At 44.1% G+C, this 19240-nt stretch overlaps 1 protein-coding gene and 1 long non-coding RNA gene across 6 annotated transcripts in view; one reads left to right on the top strand and one right to left on the bottom strand.

The window, feature by feature from the left end:
• ACMSD (aminocarboxymuconate semialdehyde decarboxylase) overlaps nucleotides 1–19240 on the bottom strand; it is an 88506-nt gene that overhangs the window by 53736 nt on the left and 15530 nt on the right. The window contains exon 3 of one of the 4 annotated variants that reach the window (XM_048869216.2): nucleotides 6859–7038. The exons of 1 other annotated variant lie outside the window; for it this stretch is intronic. In XM_048869216.2, coding sequence (XP_048725173.2) covers nucleotides 6859–6885 — 27 coding nt within the window. In that variant the 5' untranslated portion in view covers nucleotides 6886–7038. Of the gene's footprint in view, nucleotides 1–1855; nucleotides 1877–2871; nucleotides 3034–6858; nucleotides 7039–19240 lie in introns of those variants that run through there. 2 more of the 4 variants (XM_048869214.2, XM_048869219.2) reach the window with 2 other exon arrangements.
• LOC125644765 (uncharacterized) lies at nucleotides 10169–15069 on the top strand. Of its 2 annotated transcripts, XR_007359117.2 has the most exons (4): nucleotides 10169–11357; nucleotides 11749–11838; nucleotides 12089–12820; nucleotides 13968–15069. It is a non-coding gene; the product is annotated as an uncharacterized LOC125644765 (long non-coding RNA). The 2 variants fall into 2 exon arrangements; XR_007359116.2 differs by having other exon boundaries at nucleotides 11749–12820.

Below are 19240 nucleotides of genomic sequence, written 5' to 3'. Positions count from 1 at the left end.
TTTTAAAGTTCTAGCTTATTTGGATATAGATTTTCAAATCCCTAAGCCTAGCAAGAGAAACGACATTTTGTTAACTTTGGCATTATTGATTCAAGACTGTTTTTTCCCATGGTCAAGAGACTCTTTTCTGTGGAATAATCAGAATCTCCAATGATTTATGAAAAGCTTCTGCATAACGGTGAGATGTTAGCCACTTCTTATTGTTGGAGGGCATAGGTGAAATCCCAGATTCTCGCCACAAATCTTCTGCCTTTTCAAGATAATCAAGAGCTTGGCAACTTTTATTTTGTTTATAGTCAGTTTGCTTAAGGAGCATTTTACAAAGACTAGTCCCACTTTGCACTGTTAGCAAAAAGATGCTACGGACTTCAGGGATGGTCTAGGTCGATTTGGTCCTGCCTCAGTACTGGGGACTAGACTAGATGACCTCTTCTACAGGCCTAAATTTTAATGATTCTATGATTTACATATATGTTACGGGTTTCCAAGTTCATAGGTGAACAAACCCAACCAAAACAACCAAAACAAAGTTTTCTATGATCTTAGGTTCAAGATCCAGTAATGCTGATGCCAACAATTTAATGTAAAAATTATAAGATAGTACTGCATGTGCATGTGACAGAGCTAACGGATCAGAAAACATGTTACCTTCCAATCAGTTCTATCTGTATTATTGTTACTGTTAAGTATCAGAGGGGTAGCTGTGTTAATCTGTATCCACAAAAACAACAAGGAGTCTGGTGACACCTTAAAGACTAACAGATTTATTTGGGCATAAGCTTTAGTGGGTAAAAAACCCACTTCTTCAGATGCAATGCTTATGCCCAAATAAATCTGTTAGTCTTTAAGGTGCTATCGGACTTCTAGTTGTTTTTATTGTTACCGTTGACAGTTTTAAAGAAATAATTACGTATGTATTCTTAATTCCAGGTTCCATTGCTACTCATTTTTGAATAAATAAATTGCAGTTTTCTGTCCCTCTCTGACTAACCTTCAACCTCTGCTACCCTGTGTACTTAACATTCACAGAAACACAGAGCTAACAAACCTGCAAAAACTACTTTTGAAATCTCTGTCATCAGGAACAAATTGAAACCTCAGTATATCAAAGGAAGAGAGACCCACAGTGTAAAGAGAGCCTCAGCTTGTGGCTGGTGCCTAACAGCAAGGTTGAAATCACAGTATTCTTTTGCAGTTAAAAGATAGGCACAATGAGATAAAGTGGTTTAATATCATTGACAGACAAAAGCCTAGTAGTCTTTCATTTTAACTACCATGAAGATAGAATGGAATAAGGGTCTTAAAACAGCTATTGGGGGGTCAGGGGGGAAAAAGCAGCTAATTCAGTTCTCATCCTCTCTCTTAACTAATCTGCTAGCTTGCCTCAAATGGAAATATATGAGCTTTAAAAATCACCTACCCTCAACTTGTTTAATGGAGATGATCATACAAAGTCACAGTTTTATCAGAAAATAATTTCAGAAATTATATTGTTTCATTATGTGATTTTTTTAAAAAAGTGACTTTACTAATTCTCTACATTGCTGCGGAATTAGTAAAAAAGGATAAAATATATATTCCATAGTGTTCAACACTGTTAAGGCTATCCTACAAACTGAGTTAGAACTAAATACGTCTATATTTTTTAAATTAAACAATCTGATTATATGTAACATCAAAATAATTAGATTTTTTTAGTACAGTAATACCTATAGCACATTCCATTTTCAAAGCACTGTGAAAATATTAACTAAGGAATCCCCAAAGCACCCGTGCCTTCAGATTACAGATGGAGAAAGTGAGACAGAGAGGGGTTAAGGAATAGATCACGCCTGTATGTGGAAAAACATGTTACCAATAGTTCTCCCTCCTGCACTTGGGTCCTACTGCACCACCAAGGTAGTTTGCAACTATGGAACATGGAGCCTAGGGAATTATTTCTGACAGTGCAGTTTGGATTTACTAAGAGACTCTGAATTTACAATATCAATAACTTATAAGATTTAGACTACCTCTAATGCAAATATTAAAAACAATTTAACTTGCCCTCTATTCTGAGCAGTATTTGAATTTATTAACTGAGTTTTTCATTTAGAGTGCAATATACGGAATCTGTCCAATGGATTAAAAAGTTCCAGCAAAAGAAGGAATAGTTAAAAAAAGGAAAAAAATTTAGAAAAAAAATTTTTTTAGCCAAACACAGGAAGGGTGATCCTGTATCCGTTAACATCAATGGTGATACTCCCATTCACTTCAGTGGATGCAGGCTGAATCACAGAGTGATTTCAGTCCTATTCATTGTTAGTTATTTGCCTAATGCTTCTTTTACACATGTTTTAAGAAAACTTGAATACAAACCAAATTAACGGGGAGATTTAAAGTCAATGGGATTTGGGCACCTAACTATCCTTTATGTCTTTGAAAACCTTCTCCTAATAGGTTAACTGTTTTATTAAGAACACAGAATTAATAGCTCAGCATTTTTACAACTGTAAATCTTTAAAACATCAGATTGTTTAGGCAATATATAAAAATACAGAAATCTGCAACCACCCCATCTAATTTAATTTAGCAACCAGCATAGTAGGCCTTTGATTTATAGAGCTTCAAAAGTCATAATTAATGTGGAATTAGAAAGCACAAACAAACTCAAACTGTTTGAAATAGGGCCCAGTCCTTCACTTCTTACTCAGTGGGAGTTTTTCTGTAACAAGTCATGCAGGATGAGGGTCTTAAATCCTCCCAAATCAGAGAAAAAAACCATTGAAAACAGATGTTTGTATAGCAATAAAAACTTTGATATATCGGAAACTACAATGGTAACAATAGAGGCTGCTCTAATACTGCACCAAATATCTAACCTCTTATTACCTCTTTTAGATCAGGCCATTCCTTAGGTAGAATGTGACTATGAATATCAATTTTCATCTTTGGAGGATCACACGAGAATTACTGTTTTAAGAAAGATGTTTTCTAATTAACCTTGAGTTCGCTGTACTCCCTGGCATAGCAGATTGCTGTTAACTTAGGGTGTTATTTAAGTCCATCTGCCGTCCTATCAGGTTGTCTACATACAGTAACCAATCAGGGAGCCAACATTTCAGGGGAGCTGCAAAGTAATGTAAAGTCAATGACTCTCAGGAAGTGCTGTTACATAAATTACTGTACAGTGGAGAGTGAGGTGAAGCTGTGTATTTATACATGCAGTACAAATGGAGTTTTTGATCTAGAGTCTGAAATAAAAGTTGGTTTATAAATTTAAAAGTTAATTATTATAGAAAAACAAAGACTTTAAACTCCCTTCTTTCCTCTTCTGAAAGATTTTATAAATAGGGCATAAAATGCAGCCTCTAGTGGATAAATCTGTGCTTCTCATCTTCCCTCTCCTTTTTGCAGAGTCCCTTCAATATTACTTTATAAAAATTCATGGGAATGCAGAATTGTGGCTGTAGCTGTGCTCCTACTTATTTGGCTTGGTCACAATACTGGCTTATTTTATCCTCCCTCCCTCATTCAGCATGTCTACACAATATCACTCATTCACCCTCATGCTCTCTGACGCTGGCTGGGACTATCCTTTATTCTCTATAATTTTAGTACTACTAGCTCAGTCTGTGCTCCCCCTGTCTATGCTTACTGTCTGCCAAATACTATTGGCTCCATCTGGAGTTCTAGGGAAGATCATAGAATCATCGAATATCAGGGTTGGAAGGGACCTCAGGAGGTCATCTAGTCCAACCCCCTGCTCAAAGCAGGACCAATCCCCAACTAAATCATCCCAGCCAGGGCTTTGTCAAGCCTGACCTTAAAAATATCTAAGGAAGGAGATTCCACCACCTCCCTAGGTAATGCATTCCAGTGTTTCACAACCCTCCTAGTGAAAAAGTTTTTCCTAATATCCAACCTAAACCTCCCCCACTGTAACTTGAGACCATTTCTCCTTGTTCTGTCATCAGCTACCACTGAGAACAGTCTAGATCCATCCTCTTTGGAACCCCCTTTCAGGTAGTTGAAAGCAGCTATCAAATCCCCCCTCATTCTTCTCTTCCACAGACTAAACAATCCCAGTTCCCTCAGCCTCTCCTCATAAGTCATGTGTTCCAGTCCCCTAATCATTTTTGTTGCCCTCCGCTGCATGTTTTCCAATATTTCTACATCCTCCTTGTAGTGTGGGGCCCAAAATTGGACACAGTACTCCAGATGAGGCCTCACCAATGTCAAATAGAGGGGAACGATCACGTCCCTTGATCTGCTGGCAATGCCCCTACGTATACATCCCAAAATGCCATTGGCCTTCTTGGCAACAAGGGCACACTGTTGACTCATATCCAGCTTCTTGTTCACTGTAATCCCTAGGTCCTTTTCTGCAGAACTGCTGCTGAGCCATTCAGTCCCTAGTCTGTAGCGGTGCATGGGATTCTTCCGTCCTAAGTGCAGGACTCTGCACTTGTCCTTGTTGAACCTCATCAGATTTCTTTTGGCCCAATCCTCTAATTTGTCTAGAGCCCTCTGTATTCTATCCCTACCCTCCAACGTATCTACCTCTCCTCCCAGTTTAGTGTCATCTGCAAACTTGCTGAGGGTGCAATCCACACCATCCTCCAGATCATTAATGAAGATATTGAACAAAACCGGCATGAGGACCAACCCTTGGGGCACTCCACTTGATACCGGCTGCCAACTAGACATGGAGCCATTGATCACTACCCATTGATCACTACTCAACTTTCTATCCAGAATTGTTTCTAAATATTTCTCAAAGATAGCCAACTTTCTATCCACCTTATAGTCCATTCATCCAGCCCATACTTCTTTAACTTGCTGGCAAGAATACTGTGGTAGACTGTGTCAAAAGCTTTGCTAACGTCAAGGAACAACAAGTCCACTGCTTTCTCCTCATCCACAGAGCCAGTTATCTCATCATAGAAGGCAATTAGATTAGTCAGGCATGACTTGCCCTTGGTGAATCCATGCTGACTGTTCCTGATCACTTTCCTCTCCTCTAAGTGCTTCAGAATTTATTCCTTGAGGACCTGCTCCATGATTTTTCCAGGGACTGAGGTAAGGCTGACTGGCCTGTAGTTCCCAGGATCCTCCTTCTTCCCTTTTTTAAAGATGGGCACTACATTAGCCTTTTTCCAGTTTTCCGGGACTTCCCCCGATCACCATGAGTTTTCAAAGATAATGGCCAATGGCTCTGCAATCACATCCGCCAACTCCTTTAGCACTCTCGGATGCAGCGCATCTGGCCCCATGGACTTGTGCTCGTCCAGCTTTTATAAATAGTCCCAAACCACTTCTTTCTCCACAGAGGGCTGGTCACCTCCTCCCCATGCTGTGCTGCCCAGTGCAGCACTCTGGGAGCTGACCTTGTTTGTGAAGAGAGAGGCAAAAAAAGCATTGAGTACATTAGCTTTTTCCACATCCTCTGTCACTAGGTTGCCTCCCTCATTCAGTAAGGGGCCCACACTTTCTTTGACTTTCTTCTTGTTGCTAACATACCTGAAGAAACCCTTCTTGTTACTCTTAATATCTCTTGCTAGCTGCAACTCCAGGTGTGATTTGGCCTTCCTGCATGCCTGAGCAATATTTTTATACTCTTCCCTGGTCATTTGTCCAATCTTCCACTTCTTGTAAGATTCTTTTTTGTGTTTAAGATCAGCAAGGATTTCACTGTTAAGCCAAGCTGGTTTCCTGGCATATTTATTATTCTTTCTACACATCAGGATGGTTTGTCCCTGTAACCTCAATAAGGATTCTTTAAAATACAGCCAGCTCTCTTGGACTCCTTTCCCCCTCATGTTATTCTCCCAGGGAATCCTGCCCATCAGTTCCCTGAGGGAGTCAAAGTCTGCTTTTCTGAAGTCTAGGGTCTGTATTCTGCTGCTCTCCTTTCTTCCCTGTGTCAGGATCCTGAACTCGACCATCTCATGCTCACTGCCTCCCAGGTTCCCATCCACTTTTGCTTCCCCTCCTACTTCTTCCTGGTTTGTGAGCAGCAGGTCAAGAAGAGCTCTATCCCTAGTTGGTTCCTCCAGCACTTGCACCAGGAAATTGTCCCCTACCCTTTCCAAAAACTTCCTGGATTGTCTGTGCACCGCTGTATTGCTCTCCCAGCAGATATCAGGGTGATGGAAGTCTCCCATGAGAACCAGGGCTTGCGATCTAGTAACTTCCGTGAGTTGCTGGAAGAAAGCCTCGTCCACCTCATCCCCCGGTCCGGTGGTCTATAGCAGACTCCCATCACGACATCACCCTTGTTGCTCATACTTCTAAACTTAATCCAGAGACACTCAGGTTTTTCTGCAGTTTCATATTTGAGCTCTGAGCAGTCATATTGCTCCCTTAGATATAGTGCAACTCCCCCACCTTTTCTGCCCTGCCTGTCCTTCCTGAACAGTTTATATCCATCCATGACAGTACTCCAGTAATGTGAGTTATCCCACCAAGTCTCTGTTACTCCAATCACATTGTAATTCCTTGACTGTGCCAGGACTTCCAGTTCTCCCTGCTTGTTTCCCAGGCTTCTCGCATTTGTGTATAGGCACTTAAGATAACTCGCTGATTGTCCCTCTTTCTCAGTATGAGGCAGGAACCCTGCCCTCTCGTGTGCTCCTGCTCGTGTTTCCTCCCAGTATCCCACTTCCCCACTTACCACAAGATCATAAATTATGGTGCTTTTTCAACAGCTATGTATAACTACTAGATCACAACTGTCTTTCTGTGTCATGTAATGCAAGTTGCTGTAGAATTAGAATTCCATGCTGGGGTACAGCTTCTTACATTTGTGTTAATAAAAAGCATGTAATATATTCATTCATTTTTAGAGGAGTGTCAAGGAACTTCTTTCTTGCTTACCTCAGGCACCATATCATGGTTCATCATAGAGGGCTGATCTTGACAACTTCCAAGTGCTGGTCAGAGAACAGGATAAGGCCTTGGGGCAGAGAGGTTCTGCTAACCCAGGGAGCTTGGGACTGGAATTCAGAACCTCCATGTGGTTTGACATCACCAGAACTTCCCAAAAGGAAAATGACCCTGTAATTCAGAGCTGCTTGTTATTTATTTCATAGCTATTAAATATTTAAGCGTCTCTTCTGCATGATAGTACGACATATCTTTGGGACTACTATATGTATCTTAATGGTGAATCCTTTTATTTGCTCCACTCAGCACAGCACTGTGCCAAAGGTCTCAGAGACCTTGGCAACGTTATAGGAGTCAAATTTGTGTACAGGTGAACTGCTGCTGAACAACTTCTGGTTTGCAATGTGCATTAAAAAGCAGCTAAGTCCTCAAGGGAAACTTTGAGAAACAGTGGGCTTGATTCCCCAGCACCATGCCAAGTTTCTCGGGTGAAATTCATCCCAGTGCAGAGGAAAGATGCACCATATAAGGGTTATATTATGGGCCAACGTGAGCATGAAGTTCCACTTCATCAAGGTCAGTAACTCTCAACAAGTGTTATTGCATAATACTCTGGGGTGGGTAAGGGCTCTGAACTTGAGTGCATTTCACCCTTACAGAATAAAGACTGCATTTTTGTGCAAACAAGAAAAAACTGGAAAAGAGAAACACTCAAAATGCAGACTGTCCAAGCAGAATTGTTTCTAAATATTTCTCAAAGTTTCCGTGAGGCATCATAAAGTCTTTAAAAACAAACTGCACCCCCTGATTAATGCGGAAGCTTCCATATGTTCTTTTTGCACAATCTTCTTTTCTATTCATGACTTCTTTGAGGTAAAAAGTCTTCTTCAGGATAACTTTGCCAGATAACAACGGTTAGGGGCCAGGGCTGATTTCAGTTACACTGGTGAAAAATCTGGAGTAATCCCACTGATTTCAGTGACAATCATTGTACCTGACAGCAGAATTAGATTTACTGCGCTTAATCTCTTTTCAAAAAGCAGTTTAGTCAGGGTTTTGAAGGAGTGCTCGGATCTGAGATTCAATATCCTCCATATGGCATTTGAAGATCCCCATTTTGCGTTTGTTTCATTACCTAAGGAAATTTGTTGGCATATGTGTCGGGAATAATGACACAAAAGATCTTCATGCATCAGGAACATCAACATGCATAATCAAACTGCTGAGAAAGTGTTGCCACTCATCTGAAGTATCAAGATTGGTCACTTTCAGTAAAAGTAAAAAGAAAAGGAGTACTTGTGGCACCTTAGAGACTAACCAATTTATTTGAGCATAAGCTTTCTTGAGCTACAGCTCACTTCATCGGCTGTAGCTCACGAAAGCTTATGCTCAAATAAATTGGTTAGTCTCTAAGGTGCCACAAGTACTTCTTTTCTTTTTGCAAATACAGACTAACACGGCTGTTACTCTGAAACCTTTCAGTAAAAGTGAAATTGAAAGAAAAGACACAAATACAGGCTGGCCTTTGTCAAAGACCTCTGTGCCAAATTTGCAAACCAGCTTCTAAAAATGAACCCTCAATTTTGCATGCTCTTTACTGGCACCTGAAAATTTAGTACCTAGATGTCTAGCTACCTGGTTTGTGTGTACAAATCAGCTATTTTACACACATGGAGACCATTGCAACTGATTAAGAGTGTGTGCACTGTTGGTGGCTAAGCTGAGGCTACTTAGAAAATTTGTCCTTTTAGAAATTAAATGAATAAGTATAGAATAGCTTGCTGGTAGCAGTTGCTTAGCAACACATTGTTTCTTGGCTTTCCCGGTGACTGCATCGGTCCTTTGAGACTGTCATCAAAGACCACATAGTCCCTGAGGCTGTGAGGTGAGTCCATCTTGTAAATGTCACCTTTAAAAATAATGCAAGAGTCTGGAATTTTATTTTTTGCACAATATCAAATAGGCAAACCTTCCCCATGAAGTTAGCTTACTGCTAATAGGGCCAAATCTTCTTCCATGCCTGCAGAAGACTCAGAATCTGGTAGAATTCTAGGGTACCCCCTGCAATGAGAAGCTTGGAAGTGTAGAGCCCATTAACAATTAGCTGTTAAATAGTGCTCAAAATACTTTACAAAGGTCAGTATTTTAATCCCCATTTTAGAGATGGGGAAACCAAGGCACTCCAGTGAAGTGATTTGCCCAAGGTCACACACACACCCACACACACCAGGTGAGTCCTAGACCAATGCTCTGATTCATTAGGCCACACTGTCACCAAGGACCACTAGATGGCCTGGAGCCAAGTTCCAGAGAGGTTATCTCAAAGGGAGTGTGGAAATAGCTCTCAGAGCCTAGCAGCAGCTATTGGACTCAGTGGGTACCAACCTCTTCCCTGTGGGTATAACCTTTTGTAACACTGACCCACATTATGTGATTGAGACCAGGGAATAAAGATCAGTCTCTTGTCAACACTTCTTTGTCTGACACTTGTATTCATGTGAAGGGCTAGAATTGGGCCAGGTCACACTGGGTTGGAGACTCATTGCTCTATTTTGAGTGTGCCAATTTGTGCTCCAGAATTTGAGCATTCATTAAACATCATTAAGTGGAGAAAACACTGAAAATGTGAAATAAGTATAACCAGTAGTTTTTAGAAAGACAAGGTGGGTAAGGTAACACCTTTTATTGAACTAACTTCCACTGGTGAGAGAGATGAGCTGAAGCAAGAAGAGCTCTGTGAAATCTTCTCTCTCTCACTCTCTTTCTCTCTCACCTACAGAAGTTGGTCCAATAAAAGGTATTACCTCCCCCGCCTTGTCTTTCTAATATCCTGGGACTGACATGGCTACAACACTGCCTACACCCATACTTATTATTTATTTGTATTAATTTAGCAACTAGGACCCCGTTGTGTTAGGTGCTGTACAAACACAAAACAAAATGACTATCTGCCCCAAATAACTTACAATCTAAGTATAAGACAAGGCCAAGAGATGGATATAGATAGATGGACAGGGGACTAAAAGGAAACAATGAGACAATATTGTTTAAATAGAGAAGACAGACACCAGATGAGGGAAGGGATGTAACATGCCACCAGAGTGATCAATGTGATGGTAGCAAATGTCATGTTAGCGCCACAATTTTAGGGGGAGTGGATTTAGTTTGTAGGGGATCAGCTAAATGGAAAGAAAAGGGAAGGAAAGTTGATAAGGAGGAGGGCAGGACAGGGGAGGGGAGAAGAGGGTAATGCGGGCAGGTCTGGAGTGAAGCAGAGGTGAAAACACAATGAGGAGGGAGGGGAGGTGTGGAGCAAATAGCCAAGTGACATGGGGCAGAGAAAGTCAATTTTGACAGGAATGTCCAGAGGTCCCTGCTTTGACTGCTTCTGCTCCTATCAGCTGGAGTCTCTGGCTGGCAGCTCTCTGCAGTTTTCCCCCAAGGCCACATAGTGGTCGGGGGTGGGGAGAGTAAGGAAGAGAGCTACTGCCTAGGTCCTAATGTCCCCAGAGTGTATGTGTGTGTGGCATGTCTCCTGTGCACAGTCTGGATACAAGGGTGTGCTGAGGAGAGGGCTGGGTCCCATTTTACCCCCTCCCCCTCCTTGGACAGCAGTCTCTGCTTTGGCAGCTTCTGGTGCTACCAGCTGGAGCCTGTACCTATCCTGGCAGAATGCACCTAGTGTAGACACAGCCCTGGGGGACTGTCTCTGAGAGTGTCAGTAACTGAGGTGTCATTTCCATTGGAGCCTTGACCTCTCTGTTGCAGTTGCCATCAGGGGTGTCCCTGGGTGCTGATGGTGACAGTGCTGTCTGTGAACTGGACACGTATTCACCAAGAACTGGGCTAAGAGCACCACTCCTCTCAGACAGGACACAGCTGCTATTTGGTTGCAGTGCTGTTAACTCTTACGATTTTCTGACAAGTGACACAATTGGGGCTGGAGCCAGGCTCATGAAGACACTAGAGGCTCCAGACCAAGTGCATTTGAGTCCTTGGAGTGGCTGCCTACCCCACTTGACTGCCTCCTGGGGCCTAGCAACCAACCAGAGCTGCTACAGGAGTTCCTCCTCCCCCTCACCTCAACAATCTGAACCATTCTCACAGGTGAGAGCTGAAGAGCCCAGCAGCTCAGGGTGGCTCCGCCTGTCCTCCCCCCACCTCTCTGCATCCCTGTAGTACCCGGCCTGGGGAGCAGCAGAGAGGGGTGAAGGGCACCTGGATCTGTCTCCTTGAGCCTGGAGGGGGATGAGGAACAGCACGAGGAGCAGAGGTGAGGTGCGCAGGGGAGGTTGTCAGGGGCAGAACTGATCATCATGATGTTCCCATTATGCCTCTGGTGTTTAGGGCAGCAATGAAGCTCCTCCACTCCTGTCTGTTTCTGGAAAGTCTTTCAACGGTTCCCCAGCTGTGCCCCAGGTTTTTCAGCTCCGCTTCCACAGCTCTTTGCCATGTTGTTTTCGGGAAGCCTCGTTTTCGCTTGCCTTCAGGTACCCATCTTATTGCTTTTCTGGTGATGGACTCAGTTTCCATCCGAAGCACATGGCCAATCCATCTCCACTGCCTCCTGGCAATGATGGTGTGCATATCCTCTTGGTGGCACTGTGTCAATTGATCTTGGCTTGAGATTGTTGGCGGAACTGAGGGGGGAACATAATTACCGGAGAGGGGACAGGCTGAGTGAGGGTGAGAGCTCCTTCAGCAGGCCAAAATCACCTTCTCCAGTACATTTGGGAGAGTGGGCAATACCAATTGTCTCTCGCTCTCTCTCACACACGCAGGGCAGGGAGAAGTAAAAAATCAAGACAGACTGAAAAAAGACAATATAGTGTTTAAAAAGAAACTTTTTTTTGGCTAATCTCATGATTTTTGATCTCCTAGGTTGGCAATACTGTGGTCACCACTGACCTAGGATAGATTCAACCAGTGGTAGCGAGGTGAAGAAACCTGTGGATACGTCTACACTGCAGTGTAAGCCTGGGCTCAGACTCAAGCTTGAACCAAACCCCCCCTTCCATTTACACACAAATCTCTCAGACTCAGGCTCAGTCTTAGGGTCCTGTGGGGGTGAAGGGTCCGAGTGCATATCAAACCAGGACCCAGGGTTCAAGCTCTATTGTTTTGCAGTCTAGACACAGCCCCTTCGACTTACATCCTGGGAGTCTGCCAAAAATATCCCACAATCCCAAGGGCCTGATTCCTTTGTCCTCTTTATCCCCAGAATCTCGAATCAACTAGAGAGAAAACAGAAGCAACCTCCTTTGGTGTACTGCAGCAGCTCAGTGAATCAGTGTTAACTCTTTCGTTGTCTTCTGACCACTGAGCTGCAAACACACCATCAGAGAGCCTTCTGCCTTGGCAATGGAGACTGACTAGAACAAGCCCTTTTCAAAGCATGCTGCTTCATGGTAACTGGAGCACAGCCAGATTTTGGTAAATCTCAGGTGCGAGGCCAGCAAAACAGTGGACTTCAGTAAGAATACCAGGAATGATCACGCATACCAACAAATAACAATTGGCACTGCTGCAAATTTACCACACCAGTGGCCAGTGCAGGGACCAGATTAAGTGTCATGAGTGAGTACAAGAAAGCCAGGGACCAGAACTGGACCTTCGGCAACTTGCCAACATCCTGCCTGTTTTATGAGGAGTTTAACTGAGTGCTGGGCGCTGCGCTAAGAATGGAACCAATGGTGCTGCATCATGACCTGATCATCTGGAATGGTACCCTGCTGGCTCCAGGATCCAGCGTAGGGCATGATGGGAGCCAGCAGCAGGCAACAAGTGAGGTCAGCGAAGTGACTCTGTTACTGAAACTGGTTTCAAAGGAGCAGGAGCAGCAGCAGCACATCCTGGGGCTGTACTTGGAGGAGCTGTTTGATGCTCCCCTGATGAACAGCCCACTGTGGAGCCTGCAGCAAACACAGTCAGAACAGAAGCCACCTGGAGACTAGTAAGTTTCTGGCTCCATTATAATGTTTATCAATACAGTAATGGAAGGGATTTCCATTCTAAGAACCAATGCAAAAGTTATTAGAAGCCCCAGCTAGCAGCGTGCTTCCACGAATGGCAGATTGTGTGCCACCAGCATGGCTCCCTGCCCCCCACCACATGGAGTTAAAAATGGAAACCAGGAAATGCAGACAGTAAAAATGCCTTGAAAGTGAATTTTTACTGGAAGGGCACAGATTTTTGTTAGGGCATTCCTGTTTCTTAAAAAATAATAACCTTACATTGCCATTCTTGTAAGTACGCTGCTCCGTAACGAGACTCCTGGAAACTGTGAACTGTGGGGTGGGAGATGGAAATGTGTTCCATGCAAAAATCTAGCCCCTTTCAGGTTCATGTAATCTATGCAGTCCATAGGTGACAGAAGCATTTGTCCTAAATTTGATGAGGGTTTGAAAATCTATCCAGAAATGTGCTGGGGCGGGCGGTTGTGTAAGGGGATGGCTGTGGAGTTCTGTGTGTCTGCATGCAATCACAGCTGGCTAATGTGGAAGCTAATGCTGCATCCTGTTGATTCTCTGATGAATTCTGACCCAATCCCTCGTACTGAGAGATGCAAACTTTTCCGGAAGCAGAAACACATTTTGGAGAAGGGTGTATTTTCCAGGGCCACCTGGGTAGCTGACCAGGCAGGCAAGTGCACTCACAGATGGGCTATTCAGTCACTATACATTTGAATACTTTGGCTGCATATGCTGCCAGTTTCTCACCAGCAGCTTGGAATAACATCTCGTTTTGCCAATCGAGCACCACAAGAACTATTATATCTTCCAAAATGTGGAAGCCCTGGAAAAATCTTTTGTAGCAAGGCCACTGACAGTTGTCCCTCCCAACCCAAGAAGATCTGCAATTTTTAGAAATCAAGAAACAGCTCTGAATATTTAACATACCATTGTCTCTGCACTTCTTTCATTGTGATTAACCAGACTGTGTTCTGGGAGCTTCTGTGGACTAAAACATCCCTCTCACAATGTATTGAATTTCAGCTTGGAAAAGTAACATTTTATATCCTTGAAATTCCATAAGGATCTTTTCAGTTTCTGCACTGAGCTGTTTGAGACAATAATGCTCTGTGTCTTGTCCTGTTCCAGGCCCCGTGATCTCTACTGGCTGCAGTACCTCCACAGCTCACCCACACTGCAGTACAAGGCTGGGCCAATGTAGCTTCACTGACCGTTCCAAGAGGAAGCATTTCTGTGATAAACTTATGGTTGAAGTTCTTGACAGGACCAACAAACGGGTCCAGTACCAAAACCAGAAGGACTTACAGCTAGAGAAAAGGCACGGCGAGAGACAAGAGGACAGCCTGAGGCTGGCTGCATAGCTTGAGGACAGGGTTTCAGCATGGGAGCAGGCACTTCCTTTGCAGTTCCTGAAACAGGAACGGTGGCTAAGGGAGGAGGACAGAGCTCAGCAGAGAGAACTGTTTGAGTGGCTGATATCACTAATGGCTGCGAGAGTACTAGCTTCTGCTGCACCCACATCCCAGCCTGAGTGCCCGGCATGGTACCATCAGATGCAGTCCAGAAACAGCTTGGCTGGGTGGACATACAGTCGGGCCCCATGAGTGGCTGGGCAGGCCAACTTAGCCCCATGCAGTCCTCCAGCTTTGACTCTCTCCCCTATGGATGCCTCCACCTCCCTTCTTCAGTACTAAGAGATTGGGAGACAGGGAAAGGAGAATCAAGGCCACGACGCATGGGGGTTTCTGTCTTGTACACAGTTTCACTGTTTGCACTTGTTCATGTACTTTTTTGGGGGGAAAGATTCTGTTGTTACCAGGAGAAGCGGAAGCGCCCTAAAAATGGGGGGGGGGCCACAGGAGCCCGAACCACCACAGGCACTGCACCTCCCCCTGCACTGCACCTTCCCTCCTGAGGCTCCACCCTCATGCTGCCCCTACCCCCAAACCTCCGCTCCCATGCCGCCCCTTCTCCTCAAGCCCCTGCGCCGCCCCTTCATCCCTCGACTCCGCCTCCTCCTCTCTCCTCTCCGTCCCCTCCCCCCATCACTCACCCTTACGTCTGGTAAAAAGTGGGAGGCCAGGGGGCCATGGCCCCCCAGTTCCAGCGTCCCCGGTTGTTACTAGTATTTTGGTGTGGTAGGTAGGCCAGCTGCCATTAACAATGGGTCAATGTTGTACTTTTCTAATACATATTATAAACAAAGCTTTTTATGTCACCAACAAAGTTTGTTGCTATCACTGCATCACATCATATTTAAAATAATATGTATTTAAAATAATAAAGGTAAACACATGAAAAAGGACAATTAGGAATTAGTAAGTTAACACTATTCCTCTATATGGTTAGGTACATCAATTCACTTCAATCACTTCCTTATATGAATCCATACTGTGAATCATCCCCCATCCCCATTTCATAAGTGGCCAGTCATCCATAAGTACACTGCATGACAATCAAGCCCCCATCCCTCCTCAAGCATCCTCTCCCCTCCAGAAGCACATTCATAAAGGTATTATTCCCCCTCTTCCCTTGAGCCATGCAAGTCCATAATGCGGACGCAAAAAGCATCCCTGAGTTCTGTTGCCCGGATACATCCAACTCCAGCTGTGGTAGGTGGACTTTCTGGCTGAGTGTACCAATTCAGCAGCCCCTCACTGTCATAGGTGCATTCAGAGGGAAATGGTGCACCTCTGGCTTCACAAAGATTGTGAAGAGCACAGCAAGCCATGGTAGTGCAGACAGCACTGATGAGATTGGCATCCAAATGTGTCTGTAGACCTCTCCAATGGGATTTCAATCTGCCAAAAACACATTTAACAACCATTCTACACCTACTGAGCTTCCAGATGGCTACAGCAACCCGCTTCTGGACCAGCAAGGGTGCCCTCATGTGTGCACCTAGTTTACGCTGAAATGTTGGAGGAAGCTGCTTGTAAAGCTCCAGAAATGTGGCTTTCTTCATGTGAAAGTTCTGGAGTCACTGCTGGTCATCCCAGGTCCGCATGATTATGTGATCCCACCAGTCGGTGCTTGTGGCCCTGTGTCAGAGGGCATTCAGGGGGCATCAGCAGCTATACTGAGTGTCATGAGCAGACTCAGCCAGTTTGAGTCTGCCTTGCCCGGGTACTCCTCCTCCTCTGCTGCCTCCTCCTCCTGATCCATCATGAGTTCTGTCAGGTGCCTTTGATGGGTCAAAAAATTATACCAAAATGACCACGAGTGTCCCATGGAAATGCTGCCTGTTTCCGGACACAGGAGTGAAAGCGCAAGCAAGAGAAGTTCTTGAAAACTTTTCCTCCATGTTGCTGGTTCTGGTAACTGGGAGTGGAGCTGGGCTGTTCAAACTTCCTGTAATGTGCAGGATGCACTGCCAAGTTCTTCACAATGCACCATGTCAGAAAGCTACAGTGGCCTCATTTTGGGAGTCTGCTAGGGAGTTTGGGAAATGGCTGGTTTGACTCGGGTCTGTGTGCTGAAGTGTGGATGCCAGAGCCCTAGATTTGAGCCTGGGTTAGAAAATTCTTAATATAGGGTTGACAATCAGTGTAGATGCTCAAGCCCAGAGTTCTGTAAACCAGGGTCAGCTAACTCGAGTCCCAAAAACCCTGGGGTTACTTTGCAGCATAGACATACCCTGTGAAACCTACACATTTTCTGGTGGAAAAGCTCTTGTAAATTAATGATGCCCAGAGCAGCATTAATTAAGTTCAGGTCTGTAGATTTGACCTGCCTCAAAAGGAAGGTAGTGTGCAATTGCAGACCAAGGACCAGTGGAAGCATACTGCACTTGAGCTGCTGCTGTTGCAGAAAGAAAAATTCCAGAACAGCCTCTAGGACAGTGCAAAGGAATGTGTACATTTCATGAATTCTCCTAGGGCAGTGCTGATTAGGCTCCAATTCTTCCTTGATCATCAAGGTCTCCTTGAGAGCAAGCCCACATGTTCCAGGCTCTCTATGCATCTGTGACTCCAACTCACCAAGGAGAGCATTTGCCAGGGACCCTGTGAGTTGAAACTTTGGCTCACGGTATTTATTTTGCAAGTTGTTAGCTCTGAATGTGGAGTGGTGACTCATGGGTTGGACTTCTGAAAAAATGGGGATACTGATGTCTGAAGAAAGACAGCCCTGGGCACCAGGCAGAGCAGAGAGCTTCCCAACTATGTGGGTTTTTAAAGATATATTTATAAATTTGAATTTTCAAGGTTTAATACTGCAGCTGTCATCCCCAGGAGTCACACATTGGTCTCATGAGGCCCTAGTAGGCCAAGTCTTTCCAACCCTTCCACAAATGGAAGCTCATCTTGGACAGAAGATCCCATCCATTTTCTGGTTCAAAAGAAAGACCTTGTGTCAGTTCAAGCACATCTTTTTATACCAAAAGCCCTGTCTGTCTCCTTGTCTCTGGAAAACTGAGCTTGAACCAGTATATGGAAATCACTCCAGGGGGTGATACCCCTTTGTTTAGCCTCAGTGATTCACCTTCATCACCTCCACTGTTTTTAGTTCCTCTTGGAGCTGTGGTAAGCATCCCCCATGGAGTAGAACACAATCATACCAAACCATTCATAGATTTAATAGAATATAGTCACCAAAGGTCATGAATGCGATTACAGAATTGGTCACATCTCCCTCCATACAGAAGTGAATGTCACTAGGGTGCTTGATCATCATCCTAGAGGAACCTACAGGTTCATTCCCTGGCTGGCATGACAGTTAATACCTTTTATAATTTCAAATTATAATTCATATAATAAACTTTCTTCCCCATAGCCCAAATCCTTTCTCCATCCCACCTCTCTGGAGGTCAGGGACTGGGAATCCCTGTGGCATGACCTCAGCTACTGGGGTGGGGGGGAGGAGGAAGATTACTGAACCCCCACTACACCTATACCCACACACAACCACAATCTCAGAGTGTTGGCCTTTTGTTCCTGACACACGAAGCATCAAAGTCATAGCAAGCAGCATTTCCTTCCCCACCAGTCTCAGACTCTTACATTTTTACAGACCATCAAGCAGTCAGATTGGGGGAAGAAATTCCCTTTCCTTCTTGGCTGTCTAAGCAATTGGTTACTTTGTTATCCGCTGGGAGGATCCTACCCCCACTTCTTACTATCAGCTACCCCATTTGCATTCTGGCTCACTGCTCCCTCTACATGTTGGGAGTCAGCTGAAGGAGTTTGATTCACCCTCTCTGCCTTTCCTGGATAAAAGCCTGAATATGGTTTTAAAACCCTGGTTTTATTTCCAATATTCCTGCCATATTCCCATAGTCGGAGTCCCAGGACCTTCTTTGGTGTCCTATATTGACTCTGGTCACAAGCAGAGCACTGGGGTTCATCTGTTTGCCTACCAGCTCCTGAGTATGTAATTCCTTATATCCTTCCTCTTGGGTTCCATGGGTGTGACTTTACAAACAGTCTTCTCCTGTTTGAGCCAGTAGCATTTGTCCTGGTCAGCAAACTTCTGTTGCTCCAGGTCAGTCTCTAGCTTCCCCCATTTCTCCCGAATAAGCAGCCTTTTCCACTCCAGCCTCCATGTCTTTAGACCTCTTGCCATCACTGCTGCCTCTGCTGGACTGTCTGTGGCACCATCTCCTTGGTCCCCTGCATGCCATATAGGAGGAAAAGGGAGCTCTCCTAGCCCCTATCTGAAGGGGGTACCCTATCCTGCTGCAGAATGGCACCATAGAGGACCACATGGTAGTAAGCCTTGCTCAAAGCAAGTCTAATCCAAATGTTGATTTGTGCGCTATTGGGAGCACTGGTGAGTGGACATAAGGTGTGTTAGGGATGTTCAAGTTGGATCATGCCAACTTTCTATAGTGTAGATGAGGTCACAGATTGAACACTGCTGCTGCAAAAACTTGAAATTGAGATTCAGTGAAGGATTTCAGCATATCCTATTAGCATTTCATTGTATTAAGATAACTTAATAAGGTGCTGTTCAATACAACAAAGGAAGCATAAACTCTATTACAAAGTAGAACTGGGTTTCTAGCAATTTCTTTAATAAGTGCTAACCTGAAAGCTAATCCGGTGGTAATTTTCCTTCCTATTCATTTCTCTACACTTAGGTTAAGGTGCCCAGTGCTCCATTTGTGTGTATGTGTGTGCACGTGTGTGTGTGTGTGTGTGTGTGTGTGAGTTGATTAAGCATTTCTATTCATTCTGCTCTTAACTGATGATAAATTTAGAAATATGAAGTTAGATGTTTACAATAATGGGTAATTAAGATTATTTATGAAAACATACACAGTTAATATTGTCAATTACTTCACAGAATAATAGTCATAGCTAATGTCCAGAGAAAGATCTCTTGGACCATTTAATGCAACTAGCTGCATCAGGCAGTATATAATGCTACATTAATCACACCTTAAAGATATCTAACTTTAT

The sequence above is a fragment of the Caretta caretta genome, chromosome 11, assembly GCF_965140235.1.
Source record: "Caretta caretta isolate rCarCar2 chromosome 11, rCarCar1.hap1, whole genome shotgun sequence".
In the NCBI taxonomy this organism is placed as follows: domain Eukaryota; kingdom Metazoa; phylum Chordata; order Testudines; family Cheloniidae; genus Caretta; species Caretta caretta.
Note: the sequence above shows the minus strand (reverse complement) of the source record. Positions and strands in the feature narration are given on the sequence as shown.